The sequence below is a fragment of the Cetorhinus maximus genome, chromosome 8 (genome assembly GCF_964194155.1).
Source record: "Cetorhinus maximus chromosome 8, sCetMax3.hap1.1, whole genome shotgun sequence".
In the NCBI taxonomy this organism is placed as follows: Eukaryota; Metazoa; Chordata; class Chondrichthyes; order Lamniformes; family Cetorhinidae; genus Cetorhinus; species Cetorhinus maximus.
Genome location: NC_135886.1, coordinates 118,064,106 through 118,089,673, shown reverse-complemented (window position 1 = coordinate 118,089,673; position 25,568 = coordinate 118,064,106). Strand labels below are relative to the sequence as shown.

General features: G+C 43.9%; 1 protein-coding gene across 1 annotated transcript in view; it reads right to left on the bottom strand.

Moving 5' to 3' along the window:
• Positions 1 to 4,058, bottom strand: part of kdrl (kinase insert domain receptor like) — a 200,797-nt gene extending 196,739 nt beyond the window's left edge. Inside the window, exon 1 of the mRNA XM_078547471.1 lies at positions 3,708 to 4,058. Within this exon, the coding sequence (XP_078403597.1) occupies positions 3,708 to 3,771 (64 nt within the window). The 5' untranslated portion in view covers positions 3,772 to 4,058. The remainder of the gene's footprint in view (positions 1 to 3,707) is intronic.
• Between the last annotated feature and the right edge of the window lie 21,510 nt (positions 4,059 to 25,568).

The window sequence follows — 25,568 nt, the reverse complement described above, 5'->3', positions numbered from 1 at the left end:
AACTTGGTACAAAGATAGGGTATGTTCCAAAGAAGAACTGATTCGTTTTTGGCAAAGATATGCACCTGGATCCGGATCCTGGAATTTTTTTAAAGGGACAATTAACACTGGGAGATTGGGAAAATTGACTTTCTTTTTAGAATGTTGGGGTTGCTTTATTTAGAATGTTATTGTCTTGGAATGCTATGGATTGTTTCAGCTGCTGTGGTGCAACTTTTCACAGCTTTCAAAATACGAACAGAGTTTTCAGAGCAGGTTGCAGGATGTGGATTGGCCTGAAACATCTTCAATGAGGTGGAAGCTCTGATAAAAAGATTTGTTTTTCCAGCTATGTAGTTGCAGAGCATCAACCAGGCAGGGAAAAGCCTCAAGGAATAGCTGCGTAATTGTAATAGCATTGAGTTAACAACAGCATGGTGAAGGTATGCCCACTGATTGACCTCTTCACTTGTTATTTAGGTTGTGGTGCGGTTCAATGGGCACTAGCAAGCTCTGATGCATTACCAACATGGCTATTCATTATGTGAAAGCCTGAATAATAAGTATCACCAGCTATTGAGCTAAGGGGCTGAGAGTAGAACTGTTCCTCACCTGGTGTCAATGTATGTGTGGGCATTGCCTGGGTATAAGCAGGAGTGCTTTGGTTCATGCTGTTTAAAAAAACAATTGGACAGAATGTGACTGTGTATTGAGAGGCAATTATCAATGTGTTCAATGTTTATCTTTCGTTCAGTCTTAATTTTTTTCAAAGCCAAATGTAGTTGAAGCCATTATTAAGAGGTAATTACAAAACTGAAACAATATTTTCTCTCAGGTGTTATTTACTGCAAACTACAGGGAATTTTCCACAATGTTATCAGGTAACTAAAGATAGTATTTTCAACTATTTCAGGAGAACACTTTCATAAGTTTGATTTTTATCACCCAAAGGGAAACAACGTGAAATCTCTCAAATAACACTTCAGATTTAAGTTAAGCATTTTGAGCTCCAGCACAGGAGCTATGCTCAAAGGAGTCACACACTGTAGTTAGGGTTACAACAATGTTGCTCCAATTCTCAGACCCATCCCCACTTCAAATATGGTTCCCTGTTGGAAGCACAAAATTGCTCTTACTCTTTATAGAGTGGTACTTGGTCAGTGTAGAGGTTACAAAGTAATAGAAGACTCTATTCGGAAATGTGATTTCACACCTGCTGGAGCCATAAAGAGAAATTTTCACCACGATGTGAAAGAGCCTTACAAGAGAATTTAGCTGATTAAAAACACATATTTTCAGCAATGCCATTGTTGACATGAATATCTTTTGAATATGCTATCCTCATTAATTTACTAACTACACAAAATAAATTAGTTCATCAGAAGCGGCCTGTAGTTTACATGGTAGGAATTCTATCATTTGCCAGTTTAAGGTTTCTTCAGTGGTCACTCTGGCATAATTTAGGGCACAGACAGCTCCTGAAGAGTCCAGAAATTGAGCCTACACTCCTGAGGCATATGAAAGTTACTGCCTTTAAATAGGAGTTTCTTTTGGCGCCTTGGCTCAGCAAGAGTCAGTCGAGAATTTAGTGGTGGAATGGAAGAGGGGAGGGAATGAGTTATATTTCTTATCTTACATTCAAAATAGACTTGTTCATGGGGGCATGCAACATAGAATCCTGCAGTAAGTCCACAAAACTCATGTTTATTTATTTCAGGAAGGCATCTGGCATCAAATAAATGTGATTCTATTTGCATTGTTTTTATCTAGTAATGCATCACAGAGCACAGAGGTGAAACTTTCTTGTCAAATTATGTAACTCATAAAAGCTTTCAAAATGATAGCCTAGTAATTATTCTGTAGAAGAATAGCATACAAATATTTAACATTGTCTGAAATTCTGTTGCCTATTATTTTAGTGGAGTTGTTACCCATTTAGTTAAAAAAGATTGAAGTTCACAAGAAAGCAGAAGAATTTCAGACAAATGCACGTTATTGGTCCACAGTGTAACTTCAAGCCCAAGAAAACAAACCATCATCTGTCTTAGGTATTCAATAAGGTGAGGTAACAGATGTTTGGGACTTGGAACTCCCAAAGGTAGCTATCATTGTGGAGGGCATACTAAATAGTATTAACATATTTAATTTAACGCTGACTCAAATTCAAATGGATCATAGGTTTTTATATATTTAAATCGAAGATAAATGTGCAGTTAAAAGTACTCATATCCAAATCTTGTAGAAGCAAGTATATAACATGTGTGTTGGATGAGGTGGTAAACCAAGGACATATCTGCCTTTGCAAGTGATTCAGGGAGATGTTAAAAGTCCCATTGCACTATTTAAAGAAAGCAGGGAATTTTCCTAGAGCTTTATCCGATATTTCTCCCACAACAATTATTACCAAAATCACATGAAATATTGGTATGATGTTGTTTGGGGCATGTTGCAGGCAGGGAATGACTTCAGTGCTCAGCTACACTGCAATAATCACTGATCTTCAGAAACCCATTGTATACCCTTTACGATGTTTTGACATGATATATAATGCAAAGCATTGTTACAAATAACATATGTAATATAATATAAGGAATAATATGTAACATAGGTAATAAAACCAGAACAAATGGATATACATGGTTGATCTATCAGGATAGACACTTTCTCCAATTGACAGGGTCTCAGCAAAGGATTTTTAATCAAAACAATTATCTCAATGGACTTTGCTTATATTTCATATTTCCTTAGTACCTTTGAATATAGTTGCCTAATTACTGATGCATTCCTCACACTAATTATATCTATCCTTGAACAACTTTGTAGTCTGCTCTGACACATTGCCTATAATCAGATTCCCCTATTATTTATAGCCCAATTTGTATCTCCTGAATTTGAAGAAAAACTAACAATCTGAATCATGTATATGTGTTAAAGGTTTGACTCTCTCTTTCAAGTACAGTCAGTGTTCTTTGTATACAACTGGTTTTGACATAAAACAAAACATATTGATTGGATTTGAAAGAATTAGCTTTACCTCCCATTGTTGATACTTAATTGAAAATCAATTCAAAAAAGGAGGTTGCTGTTGTGTGCTTACTGTAATGACTTGCATTTTCCTTTGCCCCTTGCCCCTTCAGTTCAACACTAGGTGTGCATAATTAAGCAATTTAATAGATTGAGTAGATTTGCTTTTCTCCATGTCATGGACCTGTTACATTATTCTTCCCAGACTCAGGAGGTTTATTTACCAATTTACAAGTTTTAGATATCTGAGGAAAGGGGGAGGCATGTCATCAAAATTTCAATGCAAAACCATGAGCACGCCAGTCACAGCGTTTGCTCTGTTAACCACATTAGTGCCCCTGCTTGTTTAGTGGGTAAAGGGTTAACAGAAACCAACTTTTTGGTCAAATAACTTAGTTGGGCTAAAAGTTAGCAAAGGCAAAAAGCATAGGGCAACTTTAAATCAAGCTATTATTTGTGTTTAAACAAATATGTTTATCATGACTTTAATTGTGTGCTATTTCACAAATGCCCTCGCCACTGAAAGAATGCCAGGGCGAATATGTCTGAAAAATTCATCACTTCAGGCAAGAGGCTGGGAAGTGTTTACATACCATTACAAACATTCTATTCTGCAATGAAAGTAAGTAAACAAGTACGTACAATAGATTCCACATTAGTATATGACTAATAATCAGAGCTTTAATATTTCTGTATTTTCTTACCGTGGATCAAAATGAATCTCCATTGAATATAAAAAACTGCTGCTGTGAAAAATCCGGGGTACATGTTCACTCCAGCTGAAATGGATATTCCTATCCTGGATCTGTTCTATGTGCAATCCCAATAAGATTCCTGCAGAAATTTCAGTGCAATGCAGATTATGCACTTAAAAAGATCCCAAGAGGCAGGTGCTGTGTCTTTTTCTGTCTCAGGTCTTGAGTTTCTCACTTTATGAAACTTTCAATTTCCCACAGCTCTTAAAACTCCCAAATGCTTCATCATAGCTCCACCACAAAGCCAATTCCACTGAGGGATAGGAACATTGTTAAAAGTTGCTTGGTTGTTTCCTATCTGACTGCACAGTGCAATGAAATCTGAGCTGAGTTTAGGTGGTGCTGGGCTGTTTTTCAGCCTCCAGATCCTTTATAGTGTAAAACAGCGGAAAGCAGCTACGTCAGCTACTGCCAGAGGGAGCCCATTTACTGTCAGAACTCAAACAGCAGCAATGTGAGCTATTACTAATAAATACACTGCAGCAAAATTTGGATGCTTTCATTTTAGACTCCAAGGATTTAAATATACCTCCCAAGTTCTTCTGTGTTATTTGTCTTGTGCTTTGTTTTCTTTCTCTCTCATATCAATTTTGTTAGAAGTGAAAAACAGATCCTAAACTTAAATTTCCAAGTATGGCTTGAAGTAGCTGAATATGATTGCACAGCATGAACTTCTTTTCCTACTGTAACATTCTTGCTTTTCAGTGTTTTTTTATCTTTTAGTTCTCTTCTTATCACTTAAGTTCAGGTTTAGTTTGGCACACTTATTTCCATGTACACTTTCTTTGGCACAGTTTTTTTTTGCACAGTTGCTTTTTTCATGCAGATTTTTCAGTTTTCTCATTGGGAAAGGAAACTCACATATTTTATGTCACCACTATTTTGTCACATGGTACTTTAAAGGCAATGGAATGAAAGGAATTCTTGCAATTATGGGCAGAATTTTGCCGTCGGCGAACGGGGGCGGGACCCGCTCGCCGACGCGTAAAATAATGCGGGATGGCGTCGGGCGGAACCCCCGACATCATCCCGCCCCATTTAAATTTTCAGGAAGGCGGGGGCGCAGCAAAATCAGCTGTCCGCCCGCCAACCTGTCAATGGCCAATTGAGGCCATTGACAGGATTATTGAAACAATTAAAGGACCTGCCCGTCCGACCTTAAGGTTGGCGGGTCAGCCAGGAGCCCCGGCGGGGAATAGAAAAAACATGAAACCTCATCCAGCGGCGGGATGAGGTTTCATGTAGGGTTTTAAACATTTTAATAAAGTTATAATGTAAATTATGAACATGTCCCATCTCATGTGACATTGTCACATGAGTGGGATATGTTACGGAATTTTTTTTTCTATTTTTAATAGTTTTAAAACTGTCAGCGATCTCCCTGAGGCAGCACTTCGCCTCAGGGAGATGTGCGCTCTTTCGTGCGCATGTGTGAAAGAACGCACTCTCACTTTTGGGGATTCCCCCCCCTGCACGGACAGGAAGCGCATAGCGCTTCCCACCGGACGTCATGCTGGGTGGGCCTTAATTAGCCCGCCCACGTAAAATGGCGGAGGGGCCCGTTTCTCCGGCGGGGATCGGCGCCCCGCCTGCCAGAGATTGGGTCGGGCCCGCCCACCAGGCAGAAAATTCTGCCCTATATATCACCTTATCACACCACAGAAGGGACTCAGTTACTTGGTACAGTGAATTACTTAAACATCAGTGGCTATCATTATGTCAGCAAGTACGTTGTTAATTTGTATCAGCAACATTCATCAAGCATCAATAACATGGATAGTTTATTCATCAGTTTTTTCTTAGGTGGCAATGATTGACAATGTTGGCTTGAAACTGGGAGAACTCCCTGTTCTTTTGAGTGGCAGTTTGGTTCTTGGAGAGAACAGGCAGATGAGACCCCCATTTAATGTCTAATTCAAAAGATATCAGCTTTAACAATGCAACACTCCTTCGATACTGAACTAAAATATCAACGTGGATTATGAGCTCCAGTCCTGGTATGGGCTTAATTCCACAACCTTGTGATCCAGAAGTGAGAATGTTACCAATTGTGCCAAGCGAATATAGTAGCATAGAGGGGTAGTTGCTCCAATTATACCCATACCAATGGTAAATATAATTTCTTTAGTTTTTGTGTTTCTTGTTCCACATCATCTCCATTTTGCCCAGTCTTTCGTTCATTAATTTTTTTGGAATTTTTCCTTCAGTTTGGATCTATTCTACTATTTTAATTTTTGATTATGTTACTCCTTCTTTGTTCTCCTCCTCATTCTGAATTTATCACCTTTGTTCAAAGTTACCCTTTTAATTTGCTTACCTATTTCCTTTCCTCAGGTCTCTTTTACAATTGGCTACTTACGTTTTACTTTCTAAGACTTTTTTTCAATTTACCCTTCCTCTTTGTACCTTTGTTCCCTTCTTCAAAGCAAAGTTAGAAGACTGAATACTTTTCCTTTCCTTGATGACAACTTCAGTACTCTGACCAATATCATGGCTAAGATCAGCTAACTCAGCCCTGTCCACAGATTGAAGCTAGAATGTTCCTGAACTCTATGCTTTGGCCACTCACTTTGCGATATTTCTTAGTTCATTCAACAAAACATCTGCAGCATAAATGGGAATGGTGACATGTGGATATGAATAGAATATAACTGTTTCCGTATGTCCGGAATAAAAACGATAATTGGTGTAATTACTTTTTTGCAGCCTGCACTTCGGTTCCTTTAACAGGTCAATCTCAGCAACCCAAAATCTCCTCCAGACTTCCAAACCCTGACTTTTTCTAGTGGTCACAGGCAACCAGCTTCCAACCTCTCCCCTTTGTCTCTTAACACCGACTCTCACCAAATTGATGGACAACTCACAGCCTCTCTTCTCACATTCCCAGCAGTTTCCAATTCTTTCCAGCTGCTGATGTTTGTCCTGCCAGATATCCAGGCCTTACCAACCTGGGTGATGCCTGGCCGCTTGTTGTAGATGGGTAGGTTGTCATGGCTGAATGCTGAAGGCAGCTTGCCTGCTTCTTGTGGCATGTTGCTTACACTTAGCTGATTTCTGGTGGCTAGTTGACTGCTGCTTTTAGTGATGGTTAACTGGTGATAATTCAGATAGCTATTGAAGTTAAACAGGTGCTTCTTGTAGTTGACTATTGGCCTTACATGGGTGACTTCTAATGGTTGGCCATTATTATATGCTAGCGAGGTCATGATTGCTGGTGGTGACCAGCTAGCTGACCATTCTGGTCTGGATGACTCAGGCATTTACTGGTTGAAACCTCAGAACCACCAGGGAGCATGTTTTGTGTGTTTATTTACAAATTATGAACTGGCCCATAAATCATAAGTTTTGCATATATACAATATGGTACCCTGTGGCATCGCTCATGGGGAGTTAAGACCAAATGTAGTCTTCAGGGGAAGTAGGAGTAGAGGGTGGGCTATAATTTGTCCAGGATGCATAGATGCAATTCTGTTCCCATTTTAAATTTGTATATTCTGTCCTTATTTTTACATAATATTTTAATTTATATTGCATTTCATAGTTAAATGACAAAACTTACAGCAAATGAGGCAACGGAGAGATAGAGTTGGTTGGAACATAGAATGTTCTTTGCAGTGCAGACCAAAGAGCTGGGAGTTGTAAGACTGAGGTGATCCAGTGCCACCACTGGAGAGATGTTATCATTACAATGCGACAGGTTTACAATACACTTTCCATTATAAATTTGAATATCAGAATTTATAAAAGAAAATGTTGACGCAAAAGTATAAAAGAAGCATGACAGGAAATAAAGCTTTAGATAGGGGATATGTGCAGAAAATATTTTTATATATTGTAGATTTACAGATAAGTAAGCTGTAGAAAACAAAATCTCATATGAGATTTACAGTATGCTAACCTCTAGAATTGCTGTTACATTAGTGCCTTTGATCATCGCTTAGACTCTATATTATAACTGGGCTTAAACACTCAGCACATAGGAATCCTTAGCACTAAACAGACATCATGGCACAGCAAGGTGGAGCCTGACCATACCATCAAATACTGTCATGAAATTCATTTATAAATGAAAAATTATAGGAGCTTCATTGAAGCCCAACGCTTGGATCTCCTCTGGGCTCCTGAATCGGGCCAAACAGTTAGATCCTATCTGAACTTGTACCTGTCACGGCAAAAAAGTAATTTTAGTGTTGCTTTTTGAAGTCCAGTAAGTGGTTCTTTTGTGATAAAATAAAAGCTGGAAGAATAGTTTAAATTGTGTATGGATGCAAATTCAGATAAATTGTATTCAATTTCATGCTTATGAACAGGGAGGAATTAGGCCCAAGGTAAAATTTATAATTAGCAATCTAATGCAATCCCTAACTTATCTTCCCACCCCCACTCTCAGTCCCAACCTGCCTTTCTTGGTGTGAAGTGCAGGGTGAGCTAGTGCACTGAGTTCTTTCTTGCAATGCCACACTTCCACCTGCAAAGTTGTGACGCTCTCCCATCATCCCAAGTTTATGATTTCTATCTTACTACATAGTAAAATCATAGAACCATCGATTCATAGTACAACACCTAAAAAAAGCCATTCGGCCTATCCAATCTGTGTTAGCTCTTTCAAAGAGCTATCCAGTTACTCCCACTCCACAGTCCTTTCCACATATTCCTACAACTTTATCCCCTTGAAATATTTATCTAATTCCTTTTTTGCAGGCTACTATTGAATCTGTATTTTACCCTATCAGGCAGGGCATTCCAAACCCTAACCACTCTTTGCACAAATTAGTTTTCCTCACTTTGCCTCTGATTCTTTTGTCAATCACCTTAAATCCATGGCCTCTCATTATCAACCCTTCATCATTGGAAATGGTTTATCTTTGTAATCTCCATCGAAACTGTTCATGATTTTAAATATCTCTATCAAATCTTCTCTTAGCCTTTTCTGTTTTAAGGAGAATAATCCCAACTTCTCCAGCCTATCCACGTAGTTTTAATCCCTCATCCGTGAATCAATCTAGTACATCTCTTCTGCACCCTCTCCAAAGCCTTCACATCTTTTCTAGAGTGTGGTGCCAAGAATTGGATACTAATGGAAAAAGCTAAGTAGTAATCATAAACTGGTGGGTAATAAGTATGGGGGTGATAATCGTTGCTATCAATGGTCAACCAGACTGAGAATCTGAGTTGAACCTGAGGGACAAATTCTTGCCTCTTGGTCAGGAATCAAATCATTGATATCATGTGGAAGATTTTGGACTCCTTCCCAAAATGGGCAGATGCACTGTTTTCCCATTCACAGATCTGCCTGAAAATCACATCAAGTGAGCATTAGGCATCTACAGAGCAGTTCAAGTGCTCCTCAAAAGCTGGCTATCCGTTTTGCATGATTGTCATGAGGTTCATTTGGTACATCACTCTGACTGTGTTGTTTATTGCTTCTGTCACTTTTTATTTTCTGGATGTTTCTTATAAATTCATTACTTCAAGCACTGACAGTGGAATTGATTTAAGCTGGCTTGCATTTAATTACTGTAAGGGAAGAAATTATTTACCATTAGATTCTACATTATGATCCAAAACATAATGGTTTCTAGTTTGTCTGATACAACAGAAAAAAAGTAAATAGAGGAAAAGTAAACACAGAAAATTACTTCAAAATAAATTGTGTCAGACAAGGACAGAGATTCAAGTTAGTAAAAGGCAATTTTAAGGCTGATAGAGGGAAGGACTTCGCATACAAAGTGATCAGTGCATGGGCTTCTAGAGGGAGTCGTGGAGGTGAATGCCCCGAAATCATTTCAGAACCTATTCGGTGCCGTGAGGGGTAGTGTTTGTATACTTCAGCATTATTGAACTAACAATGGTCTCCTTCATCAGTAATTACACATTGTGAGCTTGTTATACTATTACAGTGGCTATCTGGCCATATTACTTGTTCTCAAAAATGTTTCAGTTTTGATCTAACAGAATACAAAAATATGAATTATCCTTTCCGAAAAAGTAATGGTATTTGAAGACTGCTGTGGAGAGAAATGGGTAGAAAGAGATTGTCACGCTACATTCTGCTTACAGTTTGCTGCCCGGTTTTACAACTGTTGAAGTTGTCTGACTCCTGCAATCTCTTTCAGGTGCAAGTTAGCAGTATTGTGTTCTGGTGGTAATAGACCACACTTTACAGGAGCCTTCCATCCTAAGCTTTAAAACCTGCTTTTTAGGAGATACAATGGCGAAATGCTAATTCTTCGAGTGACAGTGGTGGAAATCTTACCAAAGCTTTGCAATAAATAGATGACTTGGATGCATTATTTAGGCAGGCTCAACATGATGGGGTGAACTTGGCTGATTTGTTAGGGAACCAGAGAGGGATTAAAAATAATTCAGAAATAGAAATGGATTAGACCTGGCGAGTGGGCTACAAGTGAAACTCGTGAATATTAATAAAATAAGCGTATGCTGAACTCAGTCAGTTTCTGGAGAACAACTAATAATACAATGGGGGAATAAATAAGACTGCTGCCACGTGCCAAGTTTAAAACCAGACAGATTTAGATCTGATGTCCACAGGGAAATTAGTGATTAGATGTTGGGCCAGAGGCTAATTCTTTTCCTCTCTCTAGTCCAGCCAGTTGCAGCTCCCTTACCATGGCATCAGCTGAGATCAGCTCACCCAGCATATGCAAGGATTGAACCAGTGACCTTTTTTGTGGTGGAATTTTACGGCCCTGTCACGGAGGGGACGGGGCAGTAAAATGCGGCGAGCCTTTCAAATGTCCATTGACTACGACGTGACCGTAAAATCCCGCCAGCGTAAAATTTCACCCTTGATCACTATGGCTCACTTCCATAACTGGGCAGTGCAATTGCTAACAAAGGACAGTGCTGATGGATATTTTTAAAACGATAACAATACATGTAAGTATTAATTACGCAGAGGCACATAGATTTTAGTAACTGTGTTGGTATTTTTCTTCAAACATTGCAACACGTAATGGAAAGTGAATAACACATAAACCTAGATGATGAATGTAAGTGCATTTAGCTTGGCTTTTACTTTTTGGACAGTCATATCTTTAATAAGCCTTGCTGTTGAGGTTAAGATTACAACACTTAAGAATGCATGATCATTTAAAAATTCACGCTATATAGGTTAAAGAAAAGCTGTAGCTTAAGGCACATCATGATGCTGCTCAAACAGGCTCTAACACATTATGGGTATTTGCTATAATGTACCTTAGCTATACCATCTAAGGCAAAGGGAGTCACCACTTTCCAGCAGGGAGCTATGTAAAGCCATATTAGGAGAAATAAAAGTAAAATAATATGGAATGTCTTTAAAACAGGGACAAAATGGAAAATATTTGCCACTTAATTTTAAACTGGGATCTGACCACCTGTGGGAACAGGATGAGCATTGCATTCCCAACTATATTTTTAAACTCGCAGTATTCTGATGCTTCAAATAATAAACTAAATCCCTTAACTTGTGTGCACAACCAGAATCATATTGTTTAAAGAATGTGGTGCCTTGAAACTGATAAAAATAACACACATAAATAATGCTTCCTGCAGTGCCATAGACATCAAATCAGTTGAATAGTTCCTTGAGATTGTGGCAGAAAAACAGTTTTAGCAAAACTATGATCATTACTTGTTCTATCCTGAGGAAGGTTATCCAACTTGTGCAAACTTGTGCTGATTTAAGGGTTATTTTATGCTCTCAGCCCTCCTACTGAGCCCTCAACCTGATTGAGAATACCCCAATTCAATTCATATTACTTTCAACAAGGGAGGAGCCTGCATTTGATTTCAGTGCAAACCCCAACATATTCTTTTTGTCCTCTGATGTGAACAATGTGGGTAAAGCCATACTGTTAACGTCCAACCCTGGCTGTGCTGTGAAGGTGTTGGTGGACCTTCAAGAACCACTGCAATTCTTCATGTCTCCATAATGGTGTTAGGTAGGGTATTCCAGGGGCTGAATTTTACGGCAGTGGGATTTTACGTTCCCGCTGAAATCAATGAGGTTTAGAATGTCTCGCCGCATTTTACGGCCCCGCCCCCGCCGAAACGGGGCCCTAAAATTCTGCCCCAGGAGTTTGACCCAAAAATGGCATCATGGCCAGAATTTTATGCTTTCCCAGTGAGGTGGGAGTGGTGGGGGGTGGTGGTGGGAGGAGTGTGAAATTGAAGGGATGGGATTTTCTCTGGGTTCCTGCCTGTCCTGACCACACAGCAATTTTAAGCTGGGGCGGGCAAGGCTTTGGCTGGCATCCTTACCCCAATTGAGGCCCATAAGTGGCCAATTAACTTAGGCCAGAATTTTTCTGTAGGCGAGTTGGGTGCAGGGCCCGCTCGCCGAGGGGAAAATGACACGGGATGACGTCGGGAGGAACCCCCAACATTATCCCGGTCCATTTAAATATTGAGGAAGGCGGGTGGACAGCGAAATCAGCTGTCTGCCCGCCGACCTGTCAATGGCCAATTCAGGCCATTGACAGGCTAATTAAGCTCATTGAATGCCCTGCCCATCCAACCTTAAGACTGGCGGGCAGGCCAGGAGACCCAGCAGGGAATAGAAAAAACATGAAACCTCATCCACTGGCGGGATGAGGTTTCACGTCCGTTTTAAACATGTTTAATAAAGTTTATGTCCTTTTTATTAACATGTCCCATCTCGTGTGACATCGTCACATGAGGGGCACATGTTCATAAATTTTTTATTTGTCTATTCTTGATGTTTAAAAAACTTTCAGTGATCTCCCTGAGACAGGACTTAGTCTCAGGGAGCAGTGCGCTCTTTCGTGCGCATGCAGGAAAGACAGCACTTTGACAGCTGGGGAATCCCGCCACCCCACCACCCCCCCCACCCCCGCACAGGAAACGCATAGCGCTTCCCGTCGGGTGGCCTGCTGAGTGGGCCTTAATTGGCCCGCCCACTTAAAATGGCGGTGGGAGTCGGTTGCCTGCCCGCCGCCGAGCCGGTGGGGCCCGCCCGCCCACCAAGGGCAAAATTCTGCCCTTAAGTGCCATTTCCCACCCAGACGCAATTTTTAGGCTGGCAGGAGGATTGAATGTCTGTGGGGGAAGCCCAAAAAAGAACAGATTTAGATCCTGGGTGTGAAGTGGGCGGGGGGGGTGGGGGGGGTGGGGGGGGGGGCGGTGGGAGAGTGGCGTGGGGGGGTGCCGCCTCCACCCTAAGCCCCCTTCTGAAGTTGGGCATTCCCCCCACCCCCCCTCAAGGTTCGGTGGCCTCCGGATCTTCCTCCCCCCACCCCAGCCTCTCCCCCTGGTCACTCCCTTCGCACAACCCCAGGCCTTCCCTACCCTTCCTGGCCTGGGACCCCTTAAACTTACCTGGGCCTCCGGTGCCCAGACTTAGGTCTCGCCATACTCCTGCATTTTTTCTCCTGTCCACTGCAGCGCTGTCACTGCAGGGACTGAAGAGCTGCCGGCCAATCAGAATTTCCTCCCAAGTGAGAGGTGGAAGTCCCACCTGCGGGCACTTAATGCTCACTCGAGTGCGAAATGGCTGCGGAGCACTCAGAGTCGGTAGGGATGTGAGAGTGGCCGGTGAGGACCCTCCAGCCTTCCTGCCTCTGCGCCGATTAAGTCCGGATGGGAAGGCCCATGGACGGCCTTCTATCCCAGCACCAACTGAGGCCCTTAAGTGGACAATAAATCCCCATAAGGGCCTCATCATGCCACTGCTGGTATTTACCCAGAGGTGGGTGGGGCAGTGTCATTCAGAGAGTCTGCAAACATTTTGTAGGCTCACCTGGGGCCATTTGTTCAAAGGCACTCAGTGCCTAATCGAGGAACCTGGGGACAGGTGGAGGGGGTGCACTAAGAGCCACCCCCTGCTTTGCTGCTGAGACCCCCCCCCACAGCAATCGCTTCATCCCACCATCACTCACCTGTGGCCTGGGTCCCTCAGTGATCCTGGGCCTTGGGTGGGTATTGTACTAGGAGCTGCCACTGCTCCCCTGGTGGCGCTATCTGCAATGACAGCTGCCAGCCTCTGATTGGCCAGTAGCTCTCAGAGGGCAGGTTTTGCGTCCCGGGGTTCTCGATCCTGGGTAAGGCCGCTAGGATCAAGGTAGCATTTGGCCGAGTATGGCATCAAGGAGCCCTAGTTAAATTGAAGTCAATGGTAATTAAGGAGGAAACTGTCCACTGGTTGGAGACATACCTAGCACAAAGGAGGATGGTTGTTGTTGTTGGAGGTCAGTCATCTCAGCTCCAGCTCATCACTGCAGGAGTTCCTCAGGGTAGTGTCCTTGGCCCAACCATCTTCAGCTATTTCATCGATGACCTTCTCTCCATGATAAGATCAGGAGTGAGAATTTTCACTGATGATTGCACAATGTTCAGTATCATTCACAATTCCTCAAATAATGAAGTGGTCTGTGCCCATATGCAGTAGGACAACATTTAGGGCTAGGCTGACATGTAGCAAGGAGATATTTGTGCCACACATGTCCCATGCAATGACCATCTTCAACAAGAGAGAATCTAGCCACCTCCCCTTGATGTTCAAAGGCATTCCCATCGCTGAACCTTCTATCTTTAAATCCTGGAGTTCACACAATGACCAAAAACTTAACTGCTTCAGCCATACAAATACTATGGCCACGAGAGTAGGTCAGAGGTTGGGAGTGACTCCCCTCCAGACTCCTCAAAACCTTTCCACCATCTACAAGTCACAAGTCAAAACTGTGATGGAATGCTCTTCACTTTCCTGGATCAGTGCAGTTCCAACAACACTCAATAAACTCAACACCATCCAGGATAAAGCAGCCTGCTTGGTTACCACCCCATCTGCCCCCTAAAACACCCCTCCAATACCAGCACACCATTCCTACGGTGTGCTCCATCTACAAGATGCACTGCAGCCACTCTTCAAACCTCCTTCGACAGCTCCCTCCAAACCTGAGAAGTCGACCACCTAGAAGGAAAAGGGAGTAGGTGCATGGAAAAAAAAAACACCTGCAAATTCTCCCCCAAGCCAAATACCATCATGACTTGGAAATGTATCGCTGCTCCTTCGCTGTTGTTGGGTCAACATCCTGGAACTCCCTATCTAAGAGCAATGTTGATGTACCTACACCACATGCACAGCTGCGGTTCAAGCAGGCTCACTATCTCGCTATCGTCTCAAAAAATGGCCAATAAATACTGGCTTCGCCTGCATTGCCCACATTGTTCACATGAATGAGAAAGACTCAAAATAGCAGAGATTAGATTTCATTTTTTAAATTCATTCACATGATGTGGGCTTCACTGGTTGGGCCAGCATTTATTGCCCATCCCTTGTTGCCGTTGAGAAGGTGGTGGTGAGCTGCCATCTTGAATTGCTGCAGTCCATGTGGTGTAGGTACGCCCACAGTGCTGTTAGGGAGGGAGTTCCAGGAATTTGAACCAGCGACAGTGAAGGAACGGTGATAAATTTCCAAATCAGGATGGTGAGTGATTTGGAGGGGAACTTCCAGGTGGTTGCAGTCCCATCTATCTGTTGACCTTGTCCTTCTAGATGGTAATGGTCATGGGTTTGGAAGGTGCTGTCAAAGGAGCCTTGGAGAATTCCTGCAGTGCATCTTGTAGATGGTACACACTGCTGCTACTGTGCGTCAGTGGTGGAGGGAGTGAATGTTTGTGGATGTGGTGTCAATCAAGTGGGCTGCTTTGTCCTGGATGGTGTCAAGCTTCTTGAGTGTTGTTGGAGCTGCACTCATCCAGGCAAGTGGAGAATATGCCATTGCACTCCTGACTTGCACCTTGTAGATGGTGGACAGGCTTTGGGGAGTCAGGAGGTGAGCTACTTGCCGCAGGATTCCTAGCACCTGACTTGCTCTTGTAGCCACAGTATTTATATGGCTAGTCCAGCTCAGTTTCTGGTCAAATGGTAACCCCCAGGATGTTTATAGTGGGGAATTCAGTGATGATAATGCCATTGAACATCAAGGGACGATGGTTAGATTGTCATTGCCTGGCAAATGTTAATTGCCACTTGTCAACCCAAGCCTGGATATTGTCCAGATCTTGCTGCATTTGGACACGGACTGCTTCAGTATCTGAGGAGTCATTAATGGCGCTGAACATTGTGCAATCATCAGCACATATCCCCGCTTCTGACCTTATGATAGACGGAAGGTCATTGATGAAGCAGCTTAAGATGGTTGGGCCAAGGACACTACCCAGAGGAACTCCTGCAGTGAAGTCCTGGAACTGAGATAGCTGACCTCCAAAAACCACAACCACCTTCATTTGTGCTAGGTATGAGTCCAACAGAATCACAGAATCTCACAGTGCAGAAGAGGCCCTTTGGCCCATCGAGTCTGCACCGACCAGTGGAGATTTTTCCCACTGATTCCCATTGACTCCAGTTTTGCTAAGCCTCCTTGATGCAACATTTGGTCAAATGCAGCCTTGATGTCGAGGACAGTCACTCTCACCTCACCTCTGGAGGTTAGCTCTTTTGTCCTTGTTTGAACCAAGACTGTAATGAGGTCAGGAGCTGAGTGGCCCTGGTGGAACCCAAACAGGTTATTGCTAAGCAAGTGCCGCTTGATAGCACTGCTGATAACCCCTTCCATCACTCCACTGATGATCGAGAGTAGACTGATGGGGCAGTGATTGGTCGGGTTGGATATGACCTGCTTTTTGTGTACAGGACATACCTGCACAATAGGTGCCAGTGTTGTAGGTGTACTGGAACAACTTGGCCAGGGGTGCAGCAAGTTCTGGAGCACAAGTCTTCTGTAATATGCCAGAATATTGTCAGGGCCCATAATCTGCATTATCCAGTGCCTTCAGCCGTTTCTTGATATCACATGGAGTGAATTGAATTGGCTGAAGACTGGCATCTGTGATGCTGGGGACCTCCAGAGGAGGCCGAGATGGATCATCCATTCGGCACTTCTGTCTGAAGATTGTAGCAAATGTTTCAGCCTTATCTTTTGCACTGATATTCTGGGCTCCCCCATCACTGAGGATGGGGACATTTGTGGAACCTCCTCCTCTAGTGAGTTATTTAATTGTCCACCATCATTCACGATGCATGTGGCAGGACTGCATAGCTTAGATCTGCTCCATTGGTTGTGGGATCCCTTAGCGCTGTCTATCACTTGCTACTTATTATGCTGCTTGGCACGCAAGTAGTCCTGTGTTATAGCTTCACCAGGTTGACATCTCATTTTTAGGTATGCCTGGTGCTGCTCCTGGCATGCCCTCCTGCACTCTTCATTGAGTCAGGGTTGATCCTCTGGCTTGATGGTAATGGTAGAGTAAGGGATATGCTGGGCCATGAGGTTACAGATTGTGTTCGAGTAGAATTCTGCTGCTGCTGTTGGCCCACAGGGCCTCATGGATGCCCAGTCTTGAGTTGCTAGGTCTGTTTGAAATCTATCCCATTCAGCATGGTGATAGCGTCACACAACACGATGGAGGTTATCCTCAATGTGAAGGTGGAACTTCATCTCCACAGCAACTGTCCAATTGTCATTCCTACCCATACTGTTTCGGGCAGATGCATCTGCATCAGGCAGGATGGTGAGGATGAGGTCAAGTATGTTTTTCCCTCTAGTTGGTTCCCTTATCACCTGCCGCAGACCCAGTCTAGCAGTTACCTCCTTTAGGACTTGGCCAGCTCGGTCAGCAGTGGTGCTACTGAGCCACTCTTGGTGATGGACATTGAAGTCCCCCCACCCAGAGTACATTCTGCGCCCTTGCTGCCCTCAGTGCTTCCTCCAAGTGGTGTTCAACATGGAAGAGAACTGATTCATCAGCTGAGGGAGGGCGGTACGTGGTAATCAAAAGAAGGTTTCCTTGCCCATGTTTGACCTGATGCCATGAGACTTCACGGGATCCCCAGTCGATGTTGAAGACTCCCAGGGCAACTCCCTCCCGCCTGTATACCACTATGCCGCCACCTCTGCTGGGTTTGCCCTGCCGATGGGACGGGACATACCCAGGGTTGGTGATTGTGGTGTCTGGGACATTGTCTGTAAGGTATGATTCCGTGAGGATGACTATGTCAGGCTGTTGCTTGACTAGCCTGTGAGACAGCTCTCCCAGTTTTGGCAATTTTTTTAGTAAGGAGAACTTTGCAGGGTCGACAGGGCTGAGTTTACTGTTGTCGCTTCCCGTACCTTGGCCGATGCCAGGTGGCCTGTTTGGTTTCATTCCTTTTTCGAGGCTTGCTCGGCCATTTCAGAGTCAACCACATTGCTTTGGGCCTGGACAGATTTCCTTCCCTCACGGGCATTAGTGAACCAAGTGGGTTTTTATGACAATTGACAATGGTTTCATGGTTTAATTCCAAATTCCTCCATCTGCCATGGCAGGGTTTGAACCCGGGTTCCCAGAGCGCTATCCCTGGTCTCTGGATTACTCGTCCAGCGGCAATACCACTACTCCGTTGCATCCCACTGATTCCAGCCATCAGGCTCACAATAAAAATATACTTCTGCCTAACTTGTCAGTTCATTTAGTTCAGTGGGCAAGTGTTTAATTTTATTGCTTCATTTTTAAAAAAGTATTGACACTTAAAACTTCTGAAACAATGTGTTGGCATTTTATAGCCTGGCAGAGGTGGGCTCAAAGGTGGCTGTGCCTGCAATTTAATTTCACCGCTGGTGTGCTTGTCTGTCAGCAGGTTCCTGCCTCTGGCCTACTTTGAGGGAGGCTGCTTCCGGACAGTGATGGCTAAGCCATTAAAGTGAATTAAAGTGCCTGTTGAGGGCACTCTTCACATGCCAGCCCCGAGGTCGAAGCCTGTCAGACGGATGGAGGCAGCGATGCCTCATTTAATTCCATCCCTCACCCCCCCTAGCCTCAAACGCCAGAGAGTTAAAGCTGCGGCCACAACTAGGCCATCCTGTGGTGGTGTTCACCCTCCATAATGCTGGCCTAGCAGTTGTGGCCACATTTTATTTTTAAACTTTCTAACGTCTTCATAGTGCACCTCAGTCCTGACCTGCTTTTCATCCGATGGCAGGATCGGGACCCGGAAATAAAAATTCAGCTCAATATATGCAGGACTCCTGTGCCTAAATCTTCTGGTCTGCGTGCGGGGGAGGCGGGCCCAGCTCGGCGACGTGTAAAATGACGCGCGGTGATGTCGGGCATGCGTCCCAGGGTAACCGTACGTCATTCCGATCTTCAGTTTGGCAGGTGCGCATCGGAGTTGGCTGCATGTCCGCCGAACTGTCAAAGGCCTATTAAGGCCATTTAAAAGCGAATTGTCACAATCAACAGGTCTACCCATCCAACCTTAAGGTTGGCCGGCAGGCAAAGAGCCCAGGGCGCCTTCGCATTTATCAGGATTTATAACTCACATAAATTTTCTAATTAAAATTCATTGACATGTCCCAGCTCGTGTGACACTGTCACATGAGGGGACATGTCTGAATTTTTTTTTCTTTATTTAAATTTTTCATAATGAAATTAATCCCCCCTGAGGCAGCTCTGTGCCTCAGGGAGATTTCTGTGCTCTTTTACGCACGAAAGAGCGTAGGCCCCGACTCAGCCTCCTCCCCCTGCCCGCACAGGGAGTGCTCAGTGCTTCCAGGTGCGCGTCACGCTGGGCGGGCCATAATTGGCCTGCCCACGTAAAAGAGCGGCGCGCAGTCAATCGCGAGCAGCGATTGGCTGCGTGCCCACCCATGCCTGCTCCCGCTCAGCCCTCCCGACAGGGAGAAAATTCTCCCCTTGGAATTCTGCAACAGGTCAAGGCCAATATTATCAACAACCCAAAAACGTGATACTATTGGCAGTTATAATTTGACACTTGGTGCCTGTAGGGCTGATGAACCACAGGTGCGGCAGCACATATTACTAAACTTTTTCCAGTCCTCCTATCAATGTACCAATGCAATGCCTGGTATTCTGGGTTAACTGACAACAATCTTCTCATTCCCATTGAATTGCAACTCAGTACCTCTCATCCATACCCTGCACACTATTGGTTAAATTGACTCATTTTTTTTACAAAACCAGCAGAAAGTTTCAGCAACTGAAATCTGTAAGGCTGAGTCATCACCTGAAGTGGAAGTGTGCAAACTATGAAAATAAATGAGCTGAAAATAAATAAGGATTAGATTGCTGGCCTAAATTGGAAGAATTTAACTCACATCACTGGCATTGATACAGCAGGCATTGGCTCCGATACAATTGCAATGAGGGGAACTACAGAAATTGGAAAATTTTGGCAGGTCTTTTACGGAGACAGTTGTCCCACAACCAATTGAAACATTAGAGACATAGCTAGAAAGGCCTGACCTAATTGTACGGCTATCAGGCTGTTAATTGGCACATCTGGGAAGAAGTCCTGCCTCCAGTATAACTGTGCTACTGGGAGCAATGGCCACGGCTGGGACTGCAGCCAGTACCCAACGGCGATCATTAATGGATCCTGACACCATGGTAAGTGGGTGCTTTTGCCAAGAAAAGTTAGGCAGACCCCGTCAAGGGAGGTGGGGGTCTGCAATCAGCAGTGCCGGTGATGGCAATCAAGCGGGGATGGTGCATGTCATTGGGGGGCAGCCTCCATTGGGGACTGGGTCCCTAGACATGAGGGATCACCTCCACCAGCTTGTAGCCACATGGCGTGGGTACCCTTCGCTGATGGCAAAATACCAGCTGCAGAGAGAAGAGGGCCTTAACTGGTCATTGATTGGCCATTTAAGGGCTTTAATTGGCCCAAAGGTGGGTTGCCCTACACCTCTCCCATCGCTGGTAAAATTCAGTGGAGGCGGGTAGATGACAGGCTTGGCACCCACCATTATGCCACATCACTTTGTGCCTTTCTCACCTGCCAGTCTGCTCCTGGTGAGGAGGGGTGTGTAGGAGGAGGTAAAATTCCAGTCATGGTGGGAGAGAATTTCCGTGACTGGGTACAGTTCTACAGTACTTTCTGAGACCATAGAATTATGGCCCTTTACAGGACCTGTGTGTGGGTTAATGCATTTCAAATTAAGAGAACTGCATATATATCCTTCCTTTCTGTACTAGGAGCGCTTGATTTGTCAGCTGTAGTTTGTACATTTGCATGGGTGAGATGCCAGTGGAGATTTTCCTGGGTCAGGGTAGCCAGGAACTTGATAAGACAAATGCATGTTTTCAATCACTAACTCCTTCATCATCAACATCTTAGTGGGTCACTACTGACCAGAAACTTAACTAGCCTAGCCTTATCAAAACCATGGGCACAAGAGTAAAGAAGAAGCTAGGTAAAGCACCCTGTTCACTTTCTGACCTATAAAGCTTCTCCATTATCATTTAAAAAATTTATTGACAGGACATGGACATCGTTGGCTGGGCCAGCATTGATTGCCCATCCCTACTTATCCTTGAGAAGGTGGTGGTGAGCTGCCTTCTTGAACTGCTGCAGCCCCTGTAGTGTAGCTACACCCACAGTGCTGTTAGGGAGAGCGTTCCAGGATTTTGACCCAGCGACAATGAAGGAACGGCAATATATTTCCAAGTCAGGATGGTGAGTGGCTTGGAGGGGAACTTCTAGGTGGTGGTGTTCCCATGTGTCTGCTGTCCTTGTCCTTTTAGATGGCAGTGGTCATGGGTTTGAAAGGTGCTGCCTAAGGAGCCTTGATGAGTTCCTGCAGTGCATCTTGTAGATGGTACACACTGCTGCCACTGTTCGTCGGTGGTGGAGGGAGAATGTTTGTGTTATTGGTGCCAATTAAGTGGCCTGCTTTGTCCTGGATGGTGTCAAGCTTCTTGAGTGTCGTTGGCACTGCTCTCATCCAGGCAAGTGGAGAATATTCCATCACACTCCTGACTTGTACCTTCTAGATGGTGGACAGGCTTTGGAGAGTCAGGAGGTGAGTTACTTGCCGCAGGATTCCTAGCCTCTGACCTGCTCTTGGAGCCACAGTATTTATATGGCAAGTCCAGTTCAGTATCTGGTCAATGGTAACCCCCCAGGATTTTGACAGTGGGGGATTCAGCGATGGTAAAGCCATTGAATGTCAAGGGGTGATGGTTGGATTCTTTCTTGTTGGAGATGGTCATTGCCTAGCTCAATTTGAGTGTAATGTCACATTCACAACTCACCTTTACGGGTGCACATGCAACAACACTCAAGAAGCTTAGCACCATCGAGGGCAGGGGCAGTCTACCTGATCAGTGTTCTTGGCATGGTCTCAATATCCATCCCTCTACTGCTAACACTGTTGTTGCAGTGTGTATTGTCTACAGAATCCATTGTAGCATGACCCTTCCCTGCAACCTCTACCACCAAAAAGGCAAAGAGCAACAATGTTGTGAAAACATCACCTTCCGTTTGCTCTCTAAGTCACACACCATCCTGACATGAACATATGTTGTAGTGCCTTCATCTGTGCTGACTTAGTATCCTGTAATTGCCTGCCTAATAGCACTGTGGAACGCCATTACCACAATGAATGCAGCGGTTCAAGCAGCAGGACAACTGCCACCTTCTTAGGACATGAAGGGATAGTCAATAAATGTAGTAATGTCCACAGCCTGAGAAGAAAATGCATTTCATTCGTTTTACATGAGAGCTATGACACAAAGTAGGGCTAAAAGTTTTTGATTGATTTCTGTTACTAATGGGCTTGTTTACTCAAGCTTACTTTTTTGTTAATTTCTTTCCTGCATATAAAATTTATGGCCAGAATTTTATGGCCCTGTCGCAGCGGGAATGGGGCTGTAAAATGCGGCGCGTCATTCTAAGCTCTGTTGACTTCAGGACCGTAAAATCTCGCTGTCATAAAATCCCGCCCTATGATTTACTAATCTTGCTGACAAACTGGATATTGCATTCGTTGGATTCTGCCTTGTTTGGGTAGGTGCCTAGAAAATTGAGCAGGGCTTGCCTTTTTTTTAGTTTTTAACTAAAACACTATCAACAACAACTTGTGTTTAAATTGCACCTTTGACATAGTAAAATATCCAAAGGTACTTCACAGGAGTGCTAACAAATTTTGACACCAAGCCAAACCTTGATTAAAGAGGTAGGTTTTAAAAAGCATCTTAAAGAAAGAGAGGTTTAGGGAGGGAAGTCAATAGTTTAGGGTTTTGGTAGCTGATTATCTTGGGGGCAATTATCTGAAAGATTAATCATTTAATGGGCTAATTCTCTTTCATTGAATATTAAAATGAATATTCAGAAAAGAATAGTTGTTCAGACAAATAATCTTTGAAATATGTCCCTATGGAAATTTAATAGGTGTAGATAATGTCAGACATATTGGGAGTGAGTTATAAATTGCAATTCATTTAAGGAGCTCTGACGGCTGTGTGATTTCAAGCTGGTGACTGAAGCCCAAACATTAGTTATTTCAGTTCATTTTAATCTACATTTTCCATAAAATTAAAAGAAAGCATGTTTTTTTACTTTTACATGGGAGAAAATCAAGACATAGCTGATAGATTTTTAAAAGTGCTACACCTAAAGGTCCACATATGGAGCAGGGAAACTAATGATTAATCAAGGATTGGAACTTATAAAGTTAACGTGAGCAAAAATATAGTATTAGAAAAATACTAATATACGGTATTAGAAAAACTGATGGTTTTCACAGCAGGGTTTTAACGGAAGTAGGTGAGGAAATCCAATACAAATATTTGAGGAAGTAGCTATTATAGTACTGGGAAATGACTGTGGATGTGATTTACATAGAATTCCAGAAGACATTTGATAGGGTTCCATATAAGAGACTGCTAACTAAAATTAAAACTCGTGCAATTGAAGGGAAATTGTTTATCTGGCTATGTTTTCTATATTAAAACACTGCATTTCGAAAGTGCTTTGTTGCCTTTGGGACATCCTGAGGTTGTTAAAGGTACTGTTGTAGATGCAAATTTTTCTTTCCTTCCTTCTTTCCATCTTCATGATCAGGTGAGGAGGGATAGGATGGCTCCCGTCTCTTTGCCCACTCCTCGTTTGACCGCAGCAGGTTTTGTTTTTTGAAAGGATATTCTTGCCAATTCAGTGAATGTTCAACTGTTCACATGCTGTGACTATGGAAGACACAACCAGACAGGTTTCCTTGAGTTTTTAAAAAGAAAAGAGAATAGTGTTTATTGTTCTTAACCCAGTTTAAAAAAAATAATAAAAACGCTCTGACATTCATTCACACGCACACAAATAGAGTGGGAGGATAGATTAAGCAATTTAAAGTCCAGCAGAGTTAAAGGTGTGTACAGATCCTGAAGCTTGGTGACTTGGCTGGCTTCAGGCGGAACTTGGTGATCCTTCTGGTTGGCGTCAAGGTGGTTTAAAAACGTAGCCAGACAGTTTATCTGTTCTTCTGAAGATGGCAGCTATGGGGTTGAGTTCTTTTTAAAATTTTTGTCTATGGCACATGGATAGTCAAAATCAGCAAATAGTGTTCAAAACTTGCAAGTTGGTGGGGAGAGAGAGAAAGAAACACATCCAGGGGCCAGACCTTTCCCTGAATTGCACTGAGTGCGATGGCGGGTGTGAAAAAAGACATTTCTCCCGTCAGCTGCAAGGGCGGGCTTTTGTGCCGTATTATCCGCTTCCCACCTCATTAATTATGCAGCCAAAGGAATCATGCCGTATCGCTGGCGGGTGGTCTCTGAAACTAACCATGCTGTTACCTCACTGTTTCCTCACTCGAGGTGCCAGATCTAAACTACAGCTGTGCACACAGTTCTCAACGCTTGCAGCTCAGGACTGCTCCAGTGAAGATATGGCCCCGAAAGTCAAGAGGAGTTCAGTGACCTCTCACTGGAATGCCTTTTGGAGGCCCACTGTGATGTCCTATACCCCTGGTCTGGCTGCAAGAGGTCCAGCAATCTCACTACCCCAGCTTGGGAGGCGATGGCAGTGGTAGGCAGTACCAATTCTGTACAAAAGAGGTTGGCCATCCAGTGCAGAAAAAGGATCAATGATCTCATCCATGCTGTCAGGATGAGGCAGCCATTTCATCACTCTAAACTCACACACTCACAAGGCCATCACACATTCACTGGCATCTCACTCACTGCCAGCTCAAGGGACATCACCGCTCACTCTCTCACACAAACCCTCACATCTCCATCTGGCCTCATCTCCTCTGGAGACTGCCTCCTCAGCCTTCACCATCTTGAGGCCACTTGCACAGATCAACATGTGCCCCCCCACACACACACACCCTGGGATACCCCCCTTCCCCAGTACAGCCCTTGCTCTGCAGCCTTTTGCCTTGCCTTAGGCCACTTCTCTCCGTTCCCCAAGCAAACCTTAGCCCTGCAGCCATTGAAAAGCCACCCCTGCCTTACTGCTGGTCTGGTAGGTGGAGGCTTGCCATTGAGCCCCCCTAAAAACAATGTGGTGCTGCCTACGAAGCTTGGCTCTGATGACTGTGACTGCTGCCTGAAGCGAGTAGGCAAACAAAGCTCGAAGTCCCGAGCAAAGTGAAGGTCGCCAGGTATATGTCGCTTATGCAATCATGCCGATGTGAGCTCATGACCCAGCTTGGGGGCATGATTCCAGCCAGCAGGGCTGATAATGTGATTCTAATGTATTGAAATTAACTTCCTGATGTGCGGCGGTGGGAATTGCAGCCTGCCACTGACGGGTGGAGTGGATGATTGCAAATTGGTTTTATGACGATGTGAAACCGATTTTTGAGATCTCTCGATATTGTCCCACCCTCTATGAAGCCTACCACAAATGGGAGAGGAAAATCCCAGTTAGGCTCTTGGCTCTTCAGCATCTTAGTTGCTGGTCCTGGCCTGGTGTGCTTAAACACACAAAGAGTTGGCTTGTCACATGATCCTTTATCTCCAACTGCCCAGTGACCAAAATATGGTTATGGCTAGTGTATTCCAGTT